Source organism: Salmo salar, chromosome ssa11, assembly GCF_905237065.1.
Source record: "Salmo salar chromosome ssa11, Ssal_v3.1, whole genome shotgun sequence".
NCBI classification, from domain to species: domain Eukaryota; kingdom Metazoa; phylum Chordata; class Actinopteri; order Salmoniformes; family Salmonidae; genus Salmo; species Salmo salar.
The window spans coordinates 107834950-107858056 of NC_059452.1; the positions used below are offsets into that span (position 1 = coordinate 107834950).

Genomic DNA, 23107 nt, shown 5'->3' on the forward strand with positions numbered 1-23107 from the left:
CACACACTATAGAACCCCCCATCAGGGTAACACACACACACTATAGAACCCCCCCATCAGGGTAACACACACACTATAGAACCCCCCCCATCAGGGTAACACACACACACTATAGAACCCCCCATCAGGGTAACACACACACTATAGAACCCCCCCCATCAGGGTAACACACACACACTATAGAACCCCCCCATCAGGGTAACACACACACACTATAGAACCCCCCCATCAGGGTAACACACACACTATAGAACCCCCCCCATCAGGGTAACACACACACTATAGAACCCCCCCATCAGGGTAACACACACACTATAGAACCCCCCCATCAGGGTAACACACACACACTATAGAACCCCCCCATCAGGGTAACACACACACACTATAGAACCCCCCCATCAGGGTAACACACACACTATAGAACCCCCCCATCAGGGTAACACACACACACTATAGAACCCCCCCCATCAGGGTAACACACACACTATAGAACCCCCCCATCAGGGTAACACACACACACTATAGAACCCCCCCCATCAGGGTAACACACACACACTATAGAACCCCCCATCAGGGTAACACACACACACTATAGAACCCCCCCATCAGGGTAACACACACACCTATAGAACCCCCCCATCAGGGTAACACACACACACTATAGAACCCCCCCATCAGGGTAACACACACACACTATAGAACCCCCCCCATCAGGGTAACACACACACTATAGAACCCCCCCCATCAGGGTAACACACACACACTATAGAACCCCCCCATCAGGGTAACACACACACTATAGAACCCCCCCCATCAGGGTAACACACACACACTATAGAACCCCCCCCATCAGGGTAACACACACACATATAGAACCCCCCCCATCAGGGTAACACACACACTATAGAACCCCCCCCATCAGGGTAACACACACACACTATAGAACCCCCCCATCAGGGTAACACACACACTATAGAACCCCCCCATCAGGGTAACACACACACTATAGAACCCCCCCATCAGGGTAACACACACACACTATAGAACCCCCCCCATCAGGGTAACACACACACACTATAGAACCCCCCCATCAGGGTAACACACACACTATAGAACCCCCCCATCAGGGTAACACACACACACTATAGAACCCCCCCATCAGGGTAACACACACACTATAGAACCCCCCCATCAGGGTAACACACACACACTATAGAACCCCCCCATCAGGGTAACACACACACTATAGAACCCCCCCCATCAGGGTAACACACACACACTATAGAACCCCCCCATCAGGGTAACACACACACTATAGAACCCCCCCATCAGGGTAACACACACACTATAGAACCCCCCCATCAGGGTAACACACACACTATAGAACCCCCCCATCAGGGTAACACACACACCTATAGAACCCCCCCATCAGGGTAACACACACACTATAGAACCCCCCCATCAGGGTAACACACACACTATAGAACCCCCCATCAGGGTAACACACACACTATAGAACCCCCCCATCAGGGTAACACACACACACTATAGAACCCCCCCATCAGGGTAACACACACACACTATAGAACCCCCCCCATCAGGGTAACACACACACTATAGAACCCCCCCATCAGGGTAACACACACACACTATAGAACCCCCCCATCAGGGTAACACACACACATATAGAACCCCCCCATCAGGGTAACACACACACTATAGAACCCCCCCATCAGGGTAACACACACACACTATAGAACCCCCCCCATCAGGGTAACACACACACACTATAGAACCCCCCCCATCAGGGTAACACACACACACTATAGAACCCCCCCCATCAGGGTAACACACACACTATAGAACCCCCCCATCAGGGTAACACACACACCTATAGAACCCCCCCCATCAGGGTAACACACACACACTATAGAACCCCCCCCATCAGGGTAACACACACACTATAGAACCCCCCATCAGGGTAACACACACACACTATAGAACCCCCCCCATCAGGGTAACACACACACACTATAGAACCCCCCCATCAGGGTAACACACACACACTATAGAACCCCCCCCATCAGGGTAACACACACACCTATAGAACCCCCCCATCAGGGTAACACACACACTATAGAACCCCCCCATCAGGGTAACACACACACACTATAGAACCCCCCCATCAGGGTAACACACACACACTATAGAACCCCCCCATCAGGGTAACACACACACACTATAGAACCCCCCCATCAGGGTAACACACACACTATAGAACCCCCCCATCAGGGTAACACACACACACTATAGAACCCCCCCATCAGGGTAACACACACACTATAGAACCCCCCATCAGGGTAACACACACACACTATAGAACCCCCCCCATCAGGGTAACACACACACACTATAGAACCCCCCCATCAGGGTAACACACACACACTATAGAACCCCCCCATCAGGGTAACACACACACTATAGAACCCCCCCATCAGGGTAACACACACACACTATAGAACCCCCCCATCAGGGTAACACACACACACTATAGAACCCCCCCCATCAGGGTAACACACACACACTATAGAACCCCCCCATCAGGGTAACACACACACACTATAGAACCCCCCATCAGGGTAACACACACACCTATAGAACCCCCCCATCAGGGTAACACACACACTATAGAACCCCCCCATCAGGGTAACACACACACACTATAGAACCCCCCCATCAGGGTAACACACACACACTATAGAACCCCCCCCATCAGGGTAACACACACACTATAGAACCCCCCCATCAGGGTAACACACACACACTATAGAACCCCCCCATCAGGGTAACACACACACACTATAGAACCCCCCCCATCAGGGTAACACACACACATATAGAACCCCCCCATCAGGGTAACACACACACTATAGAACCCCCCCATCAGGGTAACACACACACACTATAGAACCCCCCCATCAGGGTAACACACACACTATAGAACCCCCCCATCAGGGTAACACACACACACTATAGAACCCCCCCATCAGGGTAACACACACACACTATAGAACCCCCCCATCAGGGTAACACACACACACTATAGAACCCCCCCATCAGGGTAACACACACACTATAGAACCCCCCCATCAGGGTAACACACACACACTATAGAACCCCCCATCAGGGTAACACACACACACTATAGAACCCCCCCATCAGGGTAACACACACACACTATAGAACCCCCCCATCAGGGTAACACACACACTATAGAACCCCCCCATCAGGGTAACACACACACTATAGAACCCCCCATCAGGGTAACACACACACCTATAGAACCCCCCCCATCAGGGTAACACACACACACTATAGAACCCCCCCATCAGGGTAACACACACACACTATAGAACCCCCCCATCAGGGTAACACACACACTATAGAACCCCCCCCATCAGGGTAACACACACACTATAGAACCCCCCCATCAGGGTAACACACACACTATAGAACCCCCCCCATCAGGGTAACACACACACTATAGAACCCCCCCATCAGGGTAACACACACACACTATAGAACCCCCCCATCAGGGTAACACACACACACTATAGAACCCCCCCATCAGGGTAACACACACACACTATAGAACCCCCCCATCAGGGTAACACACACACCTATAGAACCCCCCCATCAGGGTAACACACACACACTATAGAACCCCCCCCATCAGGGTAACACACACACACTATAGAACCCCCCCCATCAGGGTAACACACACACTATAGAACCCCCCCATCAGGGTAACACACACACTATAGAACCCCCCCCATCAGGGTAACACACACACACTATAGAACCCCCCCATCAGGGTAACACACACACACTATAGAACCCCCCCCATCAGGGTAACACACACACACTATAGAACCCCCCCATCAGGGTAACACACACACTATAGAACCCCCCCATCAGGGTAACACACACACACTATAGAACCCCCCCCATCAGGGTAACACACACACTATAGAACCCCCCCCCATCAGGGTAACACACACACTATAGAACCCCCCCATCAGGGTAACACACACACACTATAGAACCCCCCATCAGGGTAACACACACACACTATAGAACCCCCCCATCAGGGTAACACACACACACTATAGAACCCCCCCATCAGGGTAACACACACACACTATAGAACCCCCCCATCAGGGTAACACACACACACTATAGAACCCCCCCCATCAGGGTAACACACACACACTATAGAACCCCCCCCATCAGGGTAACACACACACACTATAGAACCCCCCCCATCAGGGTAACACACACACACTATAGAACCCCCCCCATCAGGGTAACACACACACTATAGAACCCCCCATCAGGGTAACACACACACACTATAGAACCCCCCCATCAGGGTAACACACACACACTATAGAACCCCCCCATCAGGGTAACACACACACTATAGAACCCCCCCATCAGGGTAACACACACACATATAGAACCCCCCCATCAGGGTAACACACACACTATAGAACCCCCCCATCAGGGTAACACACACACCTATAGAACCCCCCCCATCAGGGTAACACACACACTATAGAACCCCCCCATCAGGGTAACACACACACACTATAGAACCCCCCCATCAGGGTAACACACACACTATAGAACCCCCCCATCAGGGTAACACACACACACTATAGAACCCCCCCATCAGGGTAACACACACACACTATAGAACCCCCCCATCAGGGTAACACACACACACTATAGAACCCCCCCATCAGGGTAACACACACACTATAGAACCCCCCCCATCAGGGTAACACACACACTATAGAACCCCCCCATCAGGGTAACACACACACTATAGAACCCCCCCATCAGGGTAACACACACACACTATAGAACCCCCCCATCAGGGTAACACACACACTATAGAACCCCCCCCATCAGGGTAACACACACACACTATAGAACCCCCCCATCAGGGTAACACACACACTATAGAACCCCCCCCATCAGGGTAACACACACACCTATAGAACCCCCCCCATCAGGGTAACACACACACTATAGAACCCCCCCATCAGGGTAACACACACACTATAGAACCCCCCCATCAGGGTAACACACACACACTATAGAACCCCCCCATCAGGGTAACACACACACCTATAGAACCCCCCCCATCAGGGTAACACACACACACTATAGAACCCCCCCATCAGGGTAACACACACACTATAGAACCCCCCCATCAGGGTAACACACACACTATAGAACCCCCCCCATCAGGGTAACACACACACTATAGAACCCCCCCATCAGGGTAACACACACACTATAGAACCCCCCCATCAGGGTAACACACACACTATAGAACCCCCCCATCAGGGTAACACACACACACTATAGAACCCCCCCCATCAGGGTAACACACACACACTATAGAACCCCCCCCATCAGGGTAACACACACACACTATAGAACCCCCCCCATCAGGGTAACACACACACACTATAGAACCCCCCCCATCAGGGTAACACACACACTATAGAACCCCCCCATCAGGGTAACACACACACTATAGAACCCCCCCATCAGGGTAACACACACACACTATAGAACCCCCCATCAGGGTAACACACACACACACTATAGAACCCCCCCCATCAGGGTAACACACACACACTATAGAACCCCCCCCATCAGGGTAACACACACACACTATAGAACCCCCCCATCAGGGTAACACACACACACTATAGAACCCCCCCCATCAGGGTAACACACACACACTATAGAACCCCCCCATCAGGGTAACACACACACACTATAGAACCCCCCCCATCAGGGTAACACACACACACTATAGAACCCCCCCCATCAGGGTAACACACACACACTATAGAACCCCCCCATCAGGGTAACACACACACACTATAGAACCCCCCCCATCAGGGTAACACACACACACTATAGAACCCCCCCATCAGGGTAACACACACACACTATAGAACCCCCCCCATCAGGGTAACACACACACACTATAGAACCCCCCCATCAGGGTAACACACACACACTATAGAACCCCCCCATCAGGGTAACACACACACACTATAGAACCCCCCCATCAGGGTAACACACACACACTATAGAACCCCCCCCATCAGGGTAACACACACACACTATAGAACCCCCCCATCAGGGTAACACACACACACTATAGAACCCCCCCATCAGGGTAACACACACACACTATAGAACCCCCCCATCAGGGTAACACACACACACTATAGAACCCCCCCATCAGGGTAACACACACACACTATAGAACCCCCCCCATCAGGGTAACACACACACACTATAGAACCCCCCCATCAGGGTAACACACACACACTATAGAACCCCCCCATCAGGGTAACACACACACACTATAGAACCCCCCCCATCAGGGTAACACACACACACTATAGAACCCCCCCCCATCAGGGTAACACACACACACTATAGAACCCCCCCATCAGGGTAACACACACACACTATAGAACCCCCCCCATCAGGGTAACACACACTCACTATAGAACCCCCCATCAGGGTAACACACACACACTATAGAACCCCCCCCATCAGGGTAACACACACACACTATAGAACCCCCCCATCAGGGTAACACACACTCACTATAGAACCCCCCCATCAGGGTAACACACACACACTATAGAACCCCCCCATCAGGGTAACACACACACACTATAGAACCCCCCCATCAGGGTAACACACACACACTATAGAACCCCCCCATCAGGGTAACACACACACCTATAGAACCCCCCCCATCAGGGTAACACACACACACTATAGAACCCCCCCCATCAGGGTAACACACACACACTATAGAACCCCCCCCATCAGGGTAACACACACACACTATAGAACCCCCCCATCAGGGTAACACACACACACTATAGAACCCCCCCCATCAGGGTAACACACACACACTATAGAACCCCCCCCATCAGGGTAACACACACACACTATAGAACCCCCCCCATCAGGGTAACACACACACACTATAGAACCCCCCCCCATCAGGGTAACACACAAACTATAGTGGAGGTTCTGATAATCTCGATAAGGAAATTGACTCCTAAAGGTCAGTAATATCGCCTCTCTCTGTTCCTCTCAGGACGTGGCGAGGTTCCCACACACACACACACACACACACCATGACTCCTAAAGCTGGCCGGGGAGGATAAAGGGTCAGATAACAGTTAGTTGTTTAGAGAATAATCTAATTTATATAATATCTCTTCTCTCTGCTCCTCTCAGGAGGTGGCGAGGTTCCTCGATACCAAACATGAAGACCACTACAGAGTATACAACCTCTGCAGTAAGTACACACTACTTCCAGTCTACTACAGAGTATACAACCGTAAGTACACACTACTTCCAGTCTACTACAGAGTGTACGACCTCTGCAGTAAGTACACACTACTACCAGTCTACTACAGAGTGTACGACCTCTGCAGTAAGTACACACTACTTCCAGTCTACTACAGAGTATATAGTCCGTGTGAGGAGAGGGTTGGGAAACTATTTCTGACATGTTATTGTTTGTTCTTTAGGTGAGAAAGGTTACGACCCCAAGTTCTTCCACTACAGAGTAGAGAGGGTGTTTATCGACGACCACAACGTGCCTTCTCTAGAGTGAGTACTGTGTGTGTGTGTGTAGAGTACACCCTACCGGGCTGTGGTGGTCGTGAAATTTGTGTCGGCCGGGAACTCTCTCGGAAGGTAAAAGAAAAGGGTGGCGTTTTGATGACGAAGTATTCCTCGGTCGGGGGAGCAGAAGCTTGCAAGTTCCTGTATGTTTTCCCCCGTCGCACCGTGTGTTAGTCATAAAGCAGAGACCACCACCTTTGTTCTCGCCAGAGAGAGCCCGCTTCCTATCTGCTTGAAAAACTGTCAAACCCCTTTTGGTTGTATATTATTCGTTTTGGATGTCGGAGGAAACAGACAGACATCTCCCTGTCTTTACAACCATTGAATGAATATGTTTTTAACATGAAAGTTTACAATCCAAGGCATCACCAAGTACTTTAGTTTTCTTCCTTCAGCCGGGAGGGAGGGAGGGCCGGAGGGAGGGAGGGAGGACCGGAGGGGTTATTCTACTTGTTCTTTCCTTTTCTATCAAATAGTTTGACGTGTGTGTGTGTGTGTGTGTGTGTGTGTGTGTGTCTCAGGGACATGCTGAAGTTCACTGCCGGTGTGAGAGAGTGGATGGCAGCTGACCCCAACAACATCATTGCCATTCACTGTAAAGGAGGAAAAGGTGACTACTACTCCATCTGCTGGTAATATACTGTAGTAGCAGCCAGCTGTAATAATGTTACGCCATCTGCTGGTAATATACTGTAGTAGCAGCCAGCTGTAATAATGTTACGCCATCTGCTGGTAATATACTGTAGTAGCAGCCAGCTGTAATAATGTTACGCCATCTGCTGGTAATATACTGTAGTAGCAGCCAGCTGTAATAATGTTACGCCATCTGCTGGTAATATACTGTAGTAGCAGCCAGCTGTAATAATGTTACGCCATCTGCTGGTAATATACTGTAGTAGCAGCCAGCTGTAATAATGTTACGCCATCTGCTGGTAATATACTGTAGTAGCAGCCAGCTGTAATAATGTTACGCCATCTGCTGGTAATATACTGTAGTAGCAGCCAGCTGTAATAATGTTACGCCATCTGCTGGTAATATACTGTAGTAGCAGCCAGCTGTAATAATGTTACGCCATCTGCTGGTACTATACTGTAGTAGCAGCCAGCTGTAATAATGTTACGCCATCTGCTGGTACTATACTGTAGTAGCAGCCAGCTGTAATAATGTTACGCCATCTGCTGGTACTATACTGTAGTAGCAGCCAGCTGTAATAATGTTACGCCATCTGCTGGTACTATACTGTAGTAGCAGCCAGCTGTAATAATGTTACGCCATCTGCTGGTACTATACTGTAGTAGCAGCCAGCTGTAATAATGTTTAGCAACTATGGAGAAAAACAGACTGGGTTGGCCTAGATGTTTTTACAAACAATGTAGCTGTGATAACATGATAACAGGATATAGCTGTGGCGATAGCAGGATGTAGCATGACATTGTTCCCTTTCACGCTGAGTGGTTATTGGAAAAGGGAGAGAGCTGGAAAGATTTTACAAATACATTGAGGAACTGTTGTCATTCTCAACGGATATAAAAACAGACTTAGTTTGCTTGCTGTTTGGAGGTGAAGAAAACATTTACTTTGAGAAACTCCTCAGGTCATTTGTGGTGGTGCGTTAGGCCAATCAGAAATACTATCAGATATCTCCAAAAGGGCACATTTTATAGGCCTACATTTATGCATAATCAGGTAGCCTATAGGACTACTTCTATGCATAATCAGGTGTGTGTCCTTACCCAATGTCGACAGGAGCCCTCCAAGAAAAAGACAATGACTAAATTGACAAAAAACTTGGAAATGGAATGAAATAAAGCAAAACTTGTTTCTTACAAGTGTAGAACGGGTTGTGCGCTCTGTAAACAGCATGTCCACTCTGACAATGAGAAGGGTAAAAGACTGGAATAATAATGTATTGAATGCATTAACAGAAATGACCGTGACAGACATTTGTAGATTAGAAATGAACCGTAAATGTACTACTGGTGATATACACCATCTATACAAAGTATGTGGACAAACCTTCAAATTAGTGTATTTCAGCCACGCGTTGCTGACAGGTGTATAAAATCGAGCACACAGCCATGCAATCTCCATAGACAAACATTGTCAGTAGAATGGCCCCGTACTAAAGAGCTCAGTGACTTTCAACGTGGCACCGTCATAGGATGCTACCTTTCCAACAAGTCAGTACGTCAAATGACAGCTCTAGCAGGGCGAACCTTGTCAACTTGTAAACACTGTTTATTGTGAAGTGGAAACATCTAGGACAAAACAAAACGTCTCAGCCGCAAAGTGGTAGGCCACACAACCTCACAGAACGGGACAGGTGGAGTGCGTAGCGTGTAAAAAACTCTCACTACCGCGTTCCGAACTGCCTCTGGAATCAACGTCAGCACAAGAACTGTTCATTCGGAAGGTTCATGAAATGGGTTTCTGTGGCCGAGCAGCCGCACACAAGCCTAAGATCACCATGAGCAATGCCAAGCGTTGGCTGGAGTGGTGTAAAGCTCGCCGCCGTTGGACTCTGGAGCAGTGGAAATGCGTTCTCTGGAGTGATGAATCACGCTTCACCATCTGGCAGTCCAACAGACGAATCTGGATTTGGCGGATGCCAGGAGAACGCTACCTACCCAACTGCATAGTGCCAACTGTAAAGTTTGGTGGAGGAGGTTTACTGGTCTGGGGCTGTTTTTCATGGTTCGGGCCCCTTAGTTCCAGTGAAGGGAAATCTTTACGCTACAGCATACAATAACATTCTAGATGATTCTGTGCTTCCAACTTTGTGGCAACAGTTTGGGGAAGGCCCTTCCTGTTTCAGCATGACAATGCCCCTGTGCACAAAGAGAGGTCCATACCAAAATGTTTTGTCAAGATTGGTGTGGAACAACTTGACTGGCCTAAACGGAGCCCTGACCTCAACCCCATCAAACACCTTTTGGGATGAATTGGAACTGCGACTATGAGCCAGGACTAATCACCTAACATCAGTGCCCGACCTCACTAATGCTCTTGTGGCTGAATGGAAGCAAGTCCCCTCAGCAATGTTCCAACATCTAGTGGAAAGCCTTCCCAGAAGAGTGGAGGCTGTTATAGCAGCAATGTTCCAACATCTAGTGGAAATCCTTCCCAGAAGAGAGGAGGCTGTTATAGCAGCAATGTTCCAACATCTAGTGGAAAGCCTTCCCAGAAGAGTGGAGGCTGTTATAGCTGCAATGTTCCAACATCTAGTGGAAAGTCTTCCCAGAAGAGTGGAGGCTGTTATAGCAGCAATGTTCCAACATCTAGTGGAAAGCCTTCCCAGAAGAGTGGAGGCTGTTATAGCAGCAATGTTCCAACATCTAGTGGAAAGCCTTCCCAGAAGAATGGAGGCTATTATAGCAGCAAAGGGGGGACCAAATCCATATTAACGCTTAGCAGGTGTCCACGTACGACTTCAAAAAATCTTGGTCGACCAACAGTCAAAATTTTTTGACCAGTCCACTAATTGGGGTCAGCCATGTTTGTTTGTTTGTTTGTTTACCAACATTGGAGTGAAACAAGCTTATATTTTGGGTTCTGATGAGGTACGACAGTTAAGCTCATGAGGCATTTATAAGTAATATTCTTTAAGAATCAATGTTTTTACATTTCAATAATTTTAAGAAGTCCAAAAATAGCCCCTTTTTTAACAGTGGTGTGTGTGTGTGTGTGTGTGTGTTCCTACAGGCCGTACAGGAACTCTGGTGTGTACCTGGCTCATTGACAGTGACCAGTTTGAGAGCGCTCAGGTAGGGCAATACCTGAAATTGTTCAGGTATTTTAGCATTGCACAGTACTTAAACAGTTTAACACACACAAAAAACACCACTCTCAGAGCTCGAGGGAATAACATGTTTTCTATACCGACGTATAGGACAGCTTGGACTACTTTGGAGAGAGGAGAACGGACAAGAGCCGCAGCTCCAAGTTCCAGGGAGTGGAGACCCCGTCTCAGGTACACGGAGATGACTTAACTCACGCTTAGTCTCTGGTACATGGATAGGACTTAACTCACGCTTAGTACACGGATAGGACTTAACTCACGCTTAGTCTGGTACACGGATAGGACTTAACTCACGCTTAGTCTGGTACACGGATAGGACTTAACTCACGCTTAGTCTGGTACACCGATAGGACTTAACTCACGCTTAGTCTGGTACACCGATATGACTTAACTCACGCTTAGTCTCTGGTACATTTGGTACTGCGTTTACACAGGCAGCCCAATTCTGATCTTTGTTAGAGGGGGGGAAAAAATAGACAAATGAGTGAAAACAAGATCAGAATTGTGCTGCCTGTGTAAAACAGCCCATAAAGGTGGTGCGTAGTGTTACTCACATTTGGGTCCAAAAACTGTGCCATGCAATGTTTTGAAAAGACAGTTTTCTTGGCGCCGGGCTACTTTGGCACGTTACTGGCCCCGGGGCTAGCCCGGCCCGAAGAGCGGTGGCCTCGGGGCTAGCCCGTGCGTGTGTGTTACAGAGCATGTAGATGGGTTACTATGAGGTGATGAAGACGATGGGGTGTGTGTGTGTTACAGAGCATGTAGATGGGTTACTATGAGGTGATGAAGACGATGGGGTGTGTGTGTGTGTGTGTGTTACAGAGCATGTAGATGGGTTACTATGAGGTGATGAAGACGATGGGGTGTGTGTGTGTGTGTGTGTGTGTGTGTTACAGAGCATGTAGATGGGTTACTATGAGGTGATGAAGACGATGGGGTGTGTGTGTTACAGAGCAGGTACGTGGGTTACTATGAGGTGATGAAGACGATGGGGGGGTGTGTGTGTGTGTTACAGAGCAGGTACGTGGGTTACTCTGAGGTGATGAAGACGATGGGGTGTGTGTGTGTGTGTTACAGAGCAGGTACGTGGGTTACTATGAGGTGATGAAGACTAAGTTCAACCGACAACTTCCTCCAGAACAGAGCCTGAAGATCAAGAGCATCCGCATCCACTCCATAGCAGGTTTGATTGAATATCTGTCCACTGTAATAACATCCACTCCATAGCAGGTTTGATTGAATATCGGTCCACTGTAATAACATCCACTCCATAGCAGGTTTGATTGAATATCGGTCCACTGTAATAACATCCACTCCATAGCAGGTTTGATTGAATATCTGTCCACTGTAATAACATCCACTCCATAGCAGGTTTGATTGAATATCGGTCCACTGTAATAACATCCACTCCATAGCAGGTTTGATTGAATATCGGTCCACTGTAATAACATCCACTCCATAGCAGGTTTGATTGAATATCGGTCCACTGTAATAACATCCACTCCATAGCAGGTTTGATTGAATATCTGTCCACTGTAATAACATCCACTCCATAGCAGGTTTGATTGAATATCGGTCCACTGTAATAACATCCACTCCATAGCAGGTTTGGATTATTTAATCAAAACGTCTCCACCCAAAGACATTACACACTCCACATTTAAAACATTATTGAGGATAAAACACAATTTAGCCCATTGTTGTCCTCTGAAAAGAGTTTTGATTGGGCAATGCATATTAACAAACATTTTGTCTCCCGCGTCATTTCTCCATCAATACTCACACCAGCTGAGAACGCAATTCCCTAAATGGTCAGCAGGTGGCGCTGTGATCCCCTTGCTATTATACATTTTTAAAGGAGGAGAGTAATATTTTGCACGTCCCACAGGGACGTTTTTTGACGTAACAGTGGCAGGTTATCTTCAGCGACACTAGAATCACAGAGAAAATATTTAAAAATACTTCCATTGGAATATTTGAGAAAGATGGTTGTTGATTTTTGAATTAAACCTCAGCAGAGAAAAGATATCTTTTACATACAAAAAAATGAAGGAAAGCTATTTACATTGGGGGGGGGACGCAAATGCTAACGGCTAATACTTCCTTTTTGTTGAAGAAGGAACAGAAAAGTGAGAATCTAACTGCTCTTGAAACGTATTCGATCTACAGTATGTTTTGGGGCTGTGACGTCATTCTCTCGTCTTGACAACATGGCACCGTTAGCAACCAGTAGCTAGCGGCACAAGTTATTAGCTAGCGAGCTACATAATGTTTTTATCCCAACAACATTGATATATTTTTTGTTGTTGTCAGCCATATCTAAGCCATATTTACAATTCCGTTTCGTTATTTGACGTTGTAACAGTGCCTTCAAAAAGTTTTCACACCCTTTTTGACTTTTCCTACATTTTGTGGGGTTACAGCTTGAGTGTAAAATTGATTAAATTGAGATTTTTTGTGTCACTGACCTAGAATCAATAATAATGTCATTGTTATTTTTTACAAATGAAAAGCTGAAATGTCTTGAGTCTAAGTATTCGACCCATTTTGTTATTGCAAGCCTAAATAAGAACGTGAAAAAAAAATGTTTTCTTAACAAGTCACATAAGTCGTCACATGGACTGTTTAACATGATTTGTGAATGATTACCTCATTTCTGTTCCACACACACAGACGATTATCTGTAAGGTCCCTCAGTCCACTGCTGTGAGTGAATTTCAAACTGTGATTCAACCACAAAGACCAGGGAGGTTTTCCCAATGTCTCACAAAGAATGAAACATATTGCATTTACATTTGTGTCATTTTACTTTTACAGTAGTGAGTCATTTAGCAGACTCTCTGATCCAGAGCCACTTACAGTAGTGAGTCATTTAGCAGACTCTCTGATCCAGAGCCACTTACAGTAGTGAGTCATTTAGCAGACTCTCTTATCCAGAGTCACTACAGTAGTGAGTCATTTAGCAGACTCTCTGATCCAGAGTCACTTACAGTAGTGAGTCATTTAGCAGACTCTCTGATCCAGACTCACTTACAGTAGTGAGTCATTTAGCAGACTCTCTGATCCAGACTCACTTACAGTAGTGAGTCATTTAGCAGACTCTCTGATCCAGACTCACTTACAGTAGTGAGTCATTTAGCAGACTCTCTGATCCAGATCCACTACAGTAGTGAGACATTTAGCAGACTCTCTGATCCAGACTCACTTACAGTAGTGAGTCATTTAGCAGACTCTCTGATCCAGACTCACTTACAGTAGTGAGTCATTTAGCAGACTCTCTGATCCAGAGCCACTTACAGTAGTGAGTCATTTAGCAGACTCTCTGATCCAGAGCCACTTACAGTAGTGAGTCATTTAGCAGACTCTCTGATCCAGAGTCACTACAGTAGTGAGTCATTTAGCAGACTCTCTTATCCAGAGTCACTTACAGTAGTGAGTCATTTAGCAGACTCTCTGATCCAGAGTCACTTACAGTAGTGAGTCATTTAGCAGACTCTCTGATCCAGAGCCACTTACAGTAGTGAGTCATTTAGCAGACTCTCTGATCCAGAGCCACTTACAGTAGTGAGTCATTTAGCAGACTCTCTGATCCAGAGTCACTTACAGTAGTGAGTCATTTAGCAGACTCTCTGATCCAGAGCCACTACAGTAGTGAGTCATTTAGCAGACTCTCTTATCCAGAGTCACTTACATTTTCATACTGGTCCCCCGTGGGAATCGAACCCACAACCCGGGTGTTACAAGGGCCATGCTCTACCAACTGAGTCACATGGGAACATTGGTCGATGGGTAAAATATATATATTGATAAACAACTTATTGAAATGCAAACAGCAGGTGATGAGACCACACTTTAGGCTGCCGTTGACGGCCATGTTGTTTTTATGCCATTTTCCAAATAGTTTCAAATAATTTCACTGACTTTCAAAAGGCCACTGTAATAATGTTTGGTGGCAGCAGGACTTGTGCTGTTTTTCACACCTGCTGCAACACAAGACAAGCTGGTAACCATATTAGAGTGTCAGATTGTTGAATGAGAATCCTGTTTTTCCCCCTCTGTGTTCTAGGTGTGGGTAAAGGGAACGCTAGTGACTTGAAGGTGAAGATCATTGTAAAGAAGAAGCTGGTTTTCCTGTGTGTCTGTGCCAAACAAGAGAACTGCACGGTGAGGCGCAAACACACTGATTGGTTGATGGATTGATTGGTTGATATATTGATCTGTCCCAGGTGTTTCCTCGTGTATTAAATGATGTATTTACCTGTCCCAGGTGTTTCCTGATGCTGGTAACAACGCGGTGGTGATCAGCCTGCAGGAGGGGCCTGTTGTCAACGGTGACGTTAAGGTCATGTTTGAGTCCTCTGCTGTGAGTACCTGTGGATGGGGGAAGAATTTAGACGTGACACAAGAGTACCTGTATTCAGGGGAATACTTTAGACGTAACACAACTAACTGGAGCTTATATTTGGGGGGGGGAAGACTTTAAACGTAACACAACTAATGGAAGCTACTATTAAGGAGAACGTTTTGAAAGCCATTCGAAGCTGGTGTTAAGGAACATATTTCAAATGTAACACCGATACAATTCACTCTCTCATAGCCCCTTGGTGTGTACTTTATCTTCACTATATTGTCTTCTAATAATGCTTCCTTTATCTTCCTCTCCAGGGTCTCCCTAAAGGATATGAAGACTGCCCTTTCTATTTCTGGTTCAACACCTCCTTTATAGAGAACAACAGGTATGGTTCAACACCTCCTCCTCCTCCTCTATAGAGAACCACAGGTATGGTTCAACACCTCCTCCTCCTCCTTTATAGAGAACAACAGGTATGGTTCAACACCTCCTCCTCTTTATAGAGAACCACAGGTATGGTTCAACACCTCCTCCTCCTCCTCTATAGAGAACAACAGGTATGGTTCAACACCTCCTCCTCCTCCTTTATAGAGAACCACAGGTATGGTTCAACACCTCCTCCTCCTCCTCTATAGAGAACAACAGGTATGGTTCAACACCTCCTCCTCCTCCTCTATAGAGAACAACAGGTATGGTTCAACACCTCCTCCTCCTCCTCTATAGAGAACAACAGGTATGGTTCAACGCCTCCTCCTCTATAGAGAACAACAGGTATGGTTCAACACCTCCTCCTCTTATAGAGAACAACAGGTATGGTTCAACACCTCCTCCTCCTCCTCTATAGAGAACAACAGGTATGGTTCAACACCTCCTCCTCCTCCTCTATAGAGAACAACAGGTATGGTTCAACACCTCCTCCTCCTCCTCTATAGAGAACAACAGGTATGGTTCAACACCTCCTCCTCCTCTATAGAGAACAACAGGTATGGTTCAACACCTCCTCCTCTATAGAGAACAACAGGTATGGTTCAACACCTCCTCCTCTATAGAGAACAACAGGTATGGTTCAACACCTCCTCCTCCTCCTCCTCTATAGAGAACAACGGGTATGGTTCAACACCTCCTCCTCTATAGAGAATAACAGGTATGGCTGTCTGCTCCATCTGTGGGAATGAGCCCCAATACGCCAACGACCTTCAGTCTTTTTCAAACCCTGTGGTTTACGTTTTTATTCTCTCTCTCCTGTATTCTCCCCCCTCCTAGACTGGTCCTGTCTAGAGAAGAATTGGACAACCCCCACAAAGCCAAGACCTGGGATCTCTACAAGGAGGACTTTGGAGTCACCCTGTCTTTCTCTGAACCGTGACCTCTGACCTTTTTTAACCCCTGTCCAACTCTGAGCCTTTACCCCTAATAACAAACCTATCTGTGTACCAAATAGCACTCTATATAGTGCACTGTCAGACCAGAGCCCCCATGGGGCCTGTATAAAACTAAAGTACTGTATAGAAAATAGGGTAGCATTTTTTTTGAGATTCATGCCTTCTCTGACCCCTGATAGTCCTGTCCGACCAAAGGGGTCTGCACCTCCTGAACTAGTCAAAGACACTCCACTACCAGAAATGACTGACTATGTCCCAATCATCTATGCTCTCTCCTAGAGTGTGCACTCGTTCACTTCCTTCCTTATCATTTGATTAAGAAAAATGACTTGTATAAGAAATATGGTAGAAACTCCACCAATCCAACTTGGGGAAGCAGCGAAGGTGTGTGTACACCCTTTTTTAGGAGAAAGGCGATTTATTATTGGGACAGAGTCTCTGGTATCTGTTTGTACTGAGCCGTTAAACTAACAAAGGTCTATCATTAGTCCTCTGTGGTCAAATCAATGGATTTTCTTTTATATTTTATACATTTATGTTAATAAAAAAAGGGATCATTTGGATGTGAGGGATGTTCAATACTAAAACCTTAAAGAGGATTGTTGTGGCCTTGGAAGATTTATGGGCCAGTTTCCCGGACATACCTGTTTAGTCCAGGACTAGGCTTAATCTATTTAAATTGAAAGTGCTTTTTTTTTTTTTTTTGTCCAGGACTAGGATAATCTGAAACCAGGTTTATAAATGTAACTTTGAATATTCTATGCAAATATTCTCCTGTCAATCCAAAGGGGTATACTACAGAGCAAGATCTATAAATTAGCAAACTAAACTTAAATATTTTTTAAATAACTTTTGTATTTTCTTTTCTTTTTATAAGGATAAAGTTGATATAGCCATTGACTCAACAACCACAGAAAAAAAACACATTTCTGAGTTGATCTTTTCTTAATGAATCAGAAAGTCAATAGATATTTCTTGTTGCTTATCAGTTAGCTGGTATGGTAGCTAACTTGTTGATCCTGCATTGTAGTAGAGTCCTCTAGATGGAGAATAGAAAACAACAGGTATGGTAGGTGAGACAGACTGGGTTTCTAGTTCACTAAAATATCACGGTGTTTTCCAATTTAAAATAAAAAAAAACATATTTCCATTTGTCATGTTGGTTTTTTTTCTTATTCATATTTTACTCAAATTATACTGGTACATACTGTAGATGACAAAGGATTTAAGGCTATGCACGTTTTAAAAGGCGACGTTTCCGCGTTCAGAGAGACCACATTAACGGTAAGCGCAGCATATGTCGGCTCAATGGGAAATGTCAATCTCGCTATAACCACGGGTCCGGATTGAATCTAAGCCTAATTTTTAATGCAGTCTAGTCTTGTATGAGTGTAAATGACAGTGGAAACCCATTTAACCAAAACCATACATCAGATGATTACAGATTTTTTTTTGTATCTCATTTAAAGTTTACTGTTTTAATGTCCAGTCTCAACAGACATGGAAATGAATTGTACATGTTGTCTTATGTAATATAAAAGACTTGATGATCAATAATGACTTTACAACTAGAAATATACCTAAATATCACAACTTTCCAAAACTCAGATTCTTCGGTTTGAAGGGTTCTGTTTTGTAAATGCGTTCCCATGACAACTTATCAGACAGGAAGGAAGTAGTGTGTCTCGTGACAAGGGCGACGAATGATGACGTCGCACACCGGGTTTAGCCAGGGTTACAAACGTTGACGGACGTTACAGATAGAAATGCCATGAATAGCACTGACGTGATTCCTGATTCTACAGGTCAGAGATGTGTTTTGTTAGCAGATTTCTGTCTGATTCTACAGGTCAGAGAGATGTGTTTTGGTAGCAGATTTCTGTCTGATTCTACAGGTCAGAGAGTTTTTTGTAGCATGATTCAAGGTCAGAGAGATGTGTTTTGGTAGCAGATTTCTGTCTGATTCTACAGGTCAGAGAGATGTGTTTTGGTAGCAGATTTCTGTCTGATTCTACAGGTCAGAGAGATGTGTTTTGGTAGCAGATTTCTGTCTGATTCTACAGGTCAGAGAGATGTGTTTTGGTAGCAGATTTCTGTCTGATTCTACAGGTCAGAGAGATGTGTTTTGGTAGCAGATTTCTGTCTGATTCTACAGGTCAGAGAGATGTGTTTTGGTAGCAGATTTCTGTCTGAACATTCCAAAGAAGTTGAGTTCTGCTGAACAACCTCAGGGAGTTTCAGTGAAACTGACCTTACACTTCACAAATGGCTTCCTATTCCCTTCATAGTGCCACAGGGCCCTGGTCAAACGGCTTCATATTCCATTGATAGTGCCACCTCTAAAGTCATGTATATCACATCATTACCCTCTCTTTGTTTACAAAGCCCTGCTCCACAAGCTTCCCACGTACCTGACGTCACTGTTAACAACCCCATAGTGGCGTATGTATGTACAGTTCAAGTCGGAAGTTTACACCTTAGCCAAATACATTTAAAATCAGTTTTTCACAATTCCTGAAATTGAATCCTCATAAAAAATTCCCTGTCTTAGTTCAGTTAGGATCACCACTTTATTTAAATGTCAGAATAATAGGAGAGAGAGTGATTTATTTCAGCTTTTATTTCTTTCATCACATTCCCAGTGGGTCAGAAGTTTACATACACTCAAGTAGTATTTGGTAGCATTGCCTTTTAATTGTTTAACTTGGGTCAAATGTTTCGGGTAGCCTTCTACAAGCTTCCCACAATAAGTTGGGTGAATTTTGGCCCATTCCTCCTGACAGAGTTGGTGTAACTGAGTCAGGTTTGTAGGCCTCCTTGCTCGCACACGCTTTTTCAGTCTGCCCACAAATTCTCTATGGGATTGAGGTCAGGGCTTTGTGATGGCCACTCCAATACCTTGACTTTGTCGTCCTTAAGTCATTTTGCCACAACTTTGGAAGTATGTTTGGGGTCATTGTCCATTTGGAAGACCCATTTGCAACCAAGCTTCCAAACTTCCTGACTGATGTCTTGAGATGTTGCTTCAATATATCCACAGTCTTCCTTTCCTCATGATGCCATCTATTTTGTGAAGTGCACCAGTCCCTCCTGCAGCAAAGCACCTCCACAACATGATGCTGCCACCCCCGTGCTTCACGGTTGGGATGGTGTTCTTAGGCTTGCAAGCTTCCCCCTTTTTCCTTCAAACATAACGATGGTCATTATGGCCAAACAGTTCTATTTTTGTTTCATCAGACCAGAGGACATTTCTCCAAAAAGTACGATCTTTGTCCCCATGTGCAGTTGCAAACCGTAGTCTGGCTTTTTTATGGCGGTTTTGGAGCAGTGGCTTCTTCCTTGCTGAGCGGCCTTTCAGGTTGTCGATTATAGGACTCGTTTTACTGTGGATATAGATACTTTTGTACCCGTTTCCTCCAGCATCTTCACAAGGTCCTTTGCTGTTGTTCTGGGATTGATTTGCACTTTTCGCACCAAAGTATGTTCATCTCTAGGAGACAGAACGCATCTCCTTCCTGAGCGGTATGACGGCTGCGTGGTCCCATGGTGTTTATACTTGCGTACTATTGTTTGTACAGATGAACGTGGTACCTTCAGGCATTTGGAAATTGCTCCCAAGGATGAACCAGACTTGTGGTGGTCTACAATTCTTTTTTTTAGGTCTTGGCTGATTTCTTTTGATTTTCCCATGATGTCAAGCAAAGATGCACTGAGTTTGAAGGTTGGCCTTGAAATACATCCACAGGTACACCTCCAATTGACTGAAATAATGTCAATTAGCCTTTCAGAAGCTTCTAAAGCCATGACATAATTTTCTGGAATTTTCCAAGCTGTTTAAAGGCACAGTCAACTTAGTGTATGTAAACCTCTGACCCACTGGAATAAATAATCTGTCTGTAAACAATTGTTGGAAAAATGATTTGTGTCATGCACAAAGTAGATGTCCTAACCGATTTGCCAAAACTATAGTTAACAAGAAATGTGTGAAGTGGTTGAAAAACGTTTTACTTCCTCATGGTCTGATGACTGAGCTTTTTGGAAAATCTATCAATCAGTCATCATCACACCAATCCATCTTTGCTTTGCCATAATTTGTGACGAGCTAGCGCTAGATTTGCAGAAGGTCAAAACAATTTGCCCACAGTTAGCTAGCTCGTAGATACATGTGGGGAGGGTTGTGGTACCATGTCAAATCAAATTTTATTAGTCACATACGCTGAATACAACAGGTGTAGACCTTACAGTGAAATGCTTACTTACAAGTCCCTAACCAACAATGCAGTTAAAAAAAATACAGACAATAATGAGATAAAAGTAACAAGTAATTAAAGAGCAGCGGTAAAATAACAATAGCAAAACTATATACAGGGGGGTACAGGTACAGAGTCAATGTGCGCGGGCACCAGTTAGTTGAGGTAATATGTACATGTAGGTAGACAAATAGTCTGGGTAGTCATTTGATTAGATGTTCAGCAGTCTTATGGCTTGGAGGTAGAAGCTGTTTAGAAGCCTCTCGGACCTAGACTTGGTGCTCCGGTACTGCTTGCCATGAAAAGATTTGGCATGGGTCCTCAAAAGGTTCTACAGCTGCACCATCGAGAGCATCCTGACTGGTTGCATCACTGCCTGGTATGGCAACTGCTCGGCCTCCGACCGCAAGGCACTACAGAGGGTTGTGCGTACGGCCCAGTACATCACTGGGGCTAAGCTGCCTGCCATCCAGGACCTGTACACCAGGTGGTGTCACAGGAAGGCCCTAAAAATGGTCAAAGTCCCCAGTCATGGACTGTTCCCTCTACTACCGCATGGCAAGCGGTACCGGAGTGCCAAGTCTAGGACAAAAAGGCTTCTCAAGTTTTTACCCCCTAGCCATAAGACTCCTGAACAGGTAATCAAATGGCTGCCCAGACTATTTGCATTGTGTGCCTCCCCCCCAACCCCTCTTTTTACGCTACTTTTTCTTATATGCATAGTCACTTTAACTATACATTCATGTACATACTACCTCAATTGGGCCGACCAACCAGTGCTCCCGCATTGTGTCCCGCCAACCCCTCTTTTACGCTATTGCTACTCTGTTGTATTCAGCATTTCACTGTAAGGTCTACACCCGTTGTATTCAGCGCACATGACAAAAAAACTTTGATTTGAGGGGCCCCTGTGTTGAGGATCAGCTGTTACCTACCCTTACCACCTGGGGGCGGCCCATGAGGAAGTCCAGGATCCAGTTGCAGAGGGAGGTGTTTAGTCCCAGGGTCCTTAGCTTATAGATGAGCTTTGTGGGCACTATGGTGTTGAACGCTGAGCTGTTGTCAATGAATAGCATTCTCACATAGGTGTTCCTTAACATCCAGGTGGGAGAGGGCAAATTGGAGTGGGTCCAGGTTTTCTGGGATAATGGTGTTGATGTGAGCCATGACCTGCCTAGTCATTCATGACAGAATTATTATATAACCAATTAGATCCCGGAACCTCCTACTGCAATTTTCTACATTTCTGATTAATCAGGAGACAATACCAACAACAAATCAAATTCATTTATTTTCTAAATATATTTTAAACCATCCTGATCAGGTGGGCCAGTGTTCAATCTGGGAGGGCCTCTGCTTGGCCTTTTCATGGCTTCACCTCTGCTTCACCATGGGGGAAAACCTGTTGAATGTTTATATTCAGCTGTACAAGCTATACCATGAGAAAAAGATTCGGCTACGGGGACTTTGCAGGAGGAATTTACACTCCTACCTGTGTTTTACTGATGGCACCAACCTTAAGATTACGTCGGATAACAATTTTTTTTTATTTAACGCAACAGTATCGGTAAATTT

At 45.7% G+C, this 23107-nt stretch overlaps 1 protein-coding gene across 2 annotated transcripts in view; it reads left to right on the forward strand.

Moving 5' to 3' along the window:
• tpte (transmembrane phosphatase with tensin homology) overlaps positions 1-18432 on the forward strand; it is a 34076-nt gene extending 15644 nt beyond the window's left edge. For both annotated transcript variants that reach the window (XM_014129869.2, XM_014129870.2), the window contains exons 10-19: positions 7357-7417; positions 7653-7734; positions 8271-8359; positions 11453-11514; positions 11640-11720; positions 12627-12732; positions 15616-15713; positions 15817-15912; positions 16215-16285; positions 17164-18432. In XM_014129869.2, coding sequence (XP_013985344.2) covers positions 7357-7417; positions 7653-7734; positions 8271-8359; positions 11453-11514; positions 11640-11720; positions 12627-12732; positions 15616-15713; positions 15817-15912; positions 16215-16285; positions 17164-17266 — 849 coding nt within the window. In that variant the 3' untranslated portion in view covers positions 17267-18432. The remainder of the gene's footprint in view (positions 1-7356; positions 7418-7652; positions 7735-8270; positions 8360-11452; positions 11515-11639; positions 11721-12626; positions 12733-15615; positions 15714-15816; positions 15913-16214; positions 16286-17163) is intronic.
• The last annotated feature ends 4675 nt before the right edge of the window (positions 18433-23107 follow it).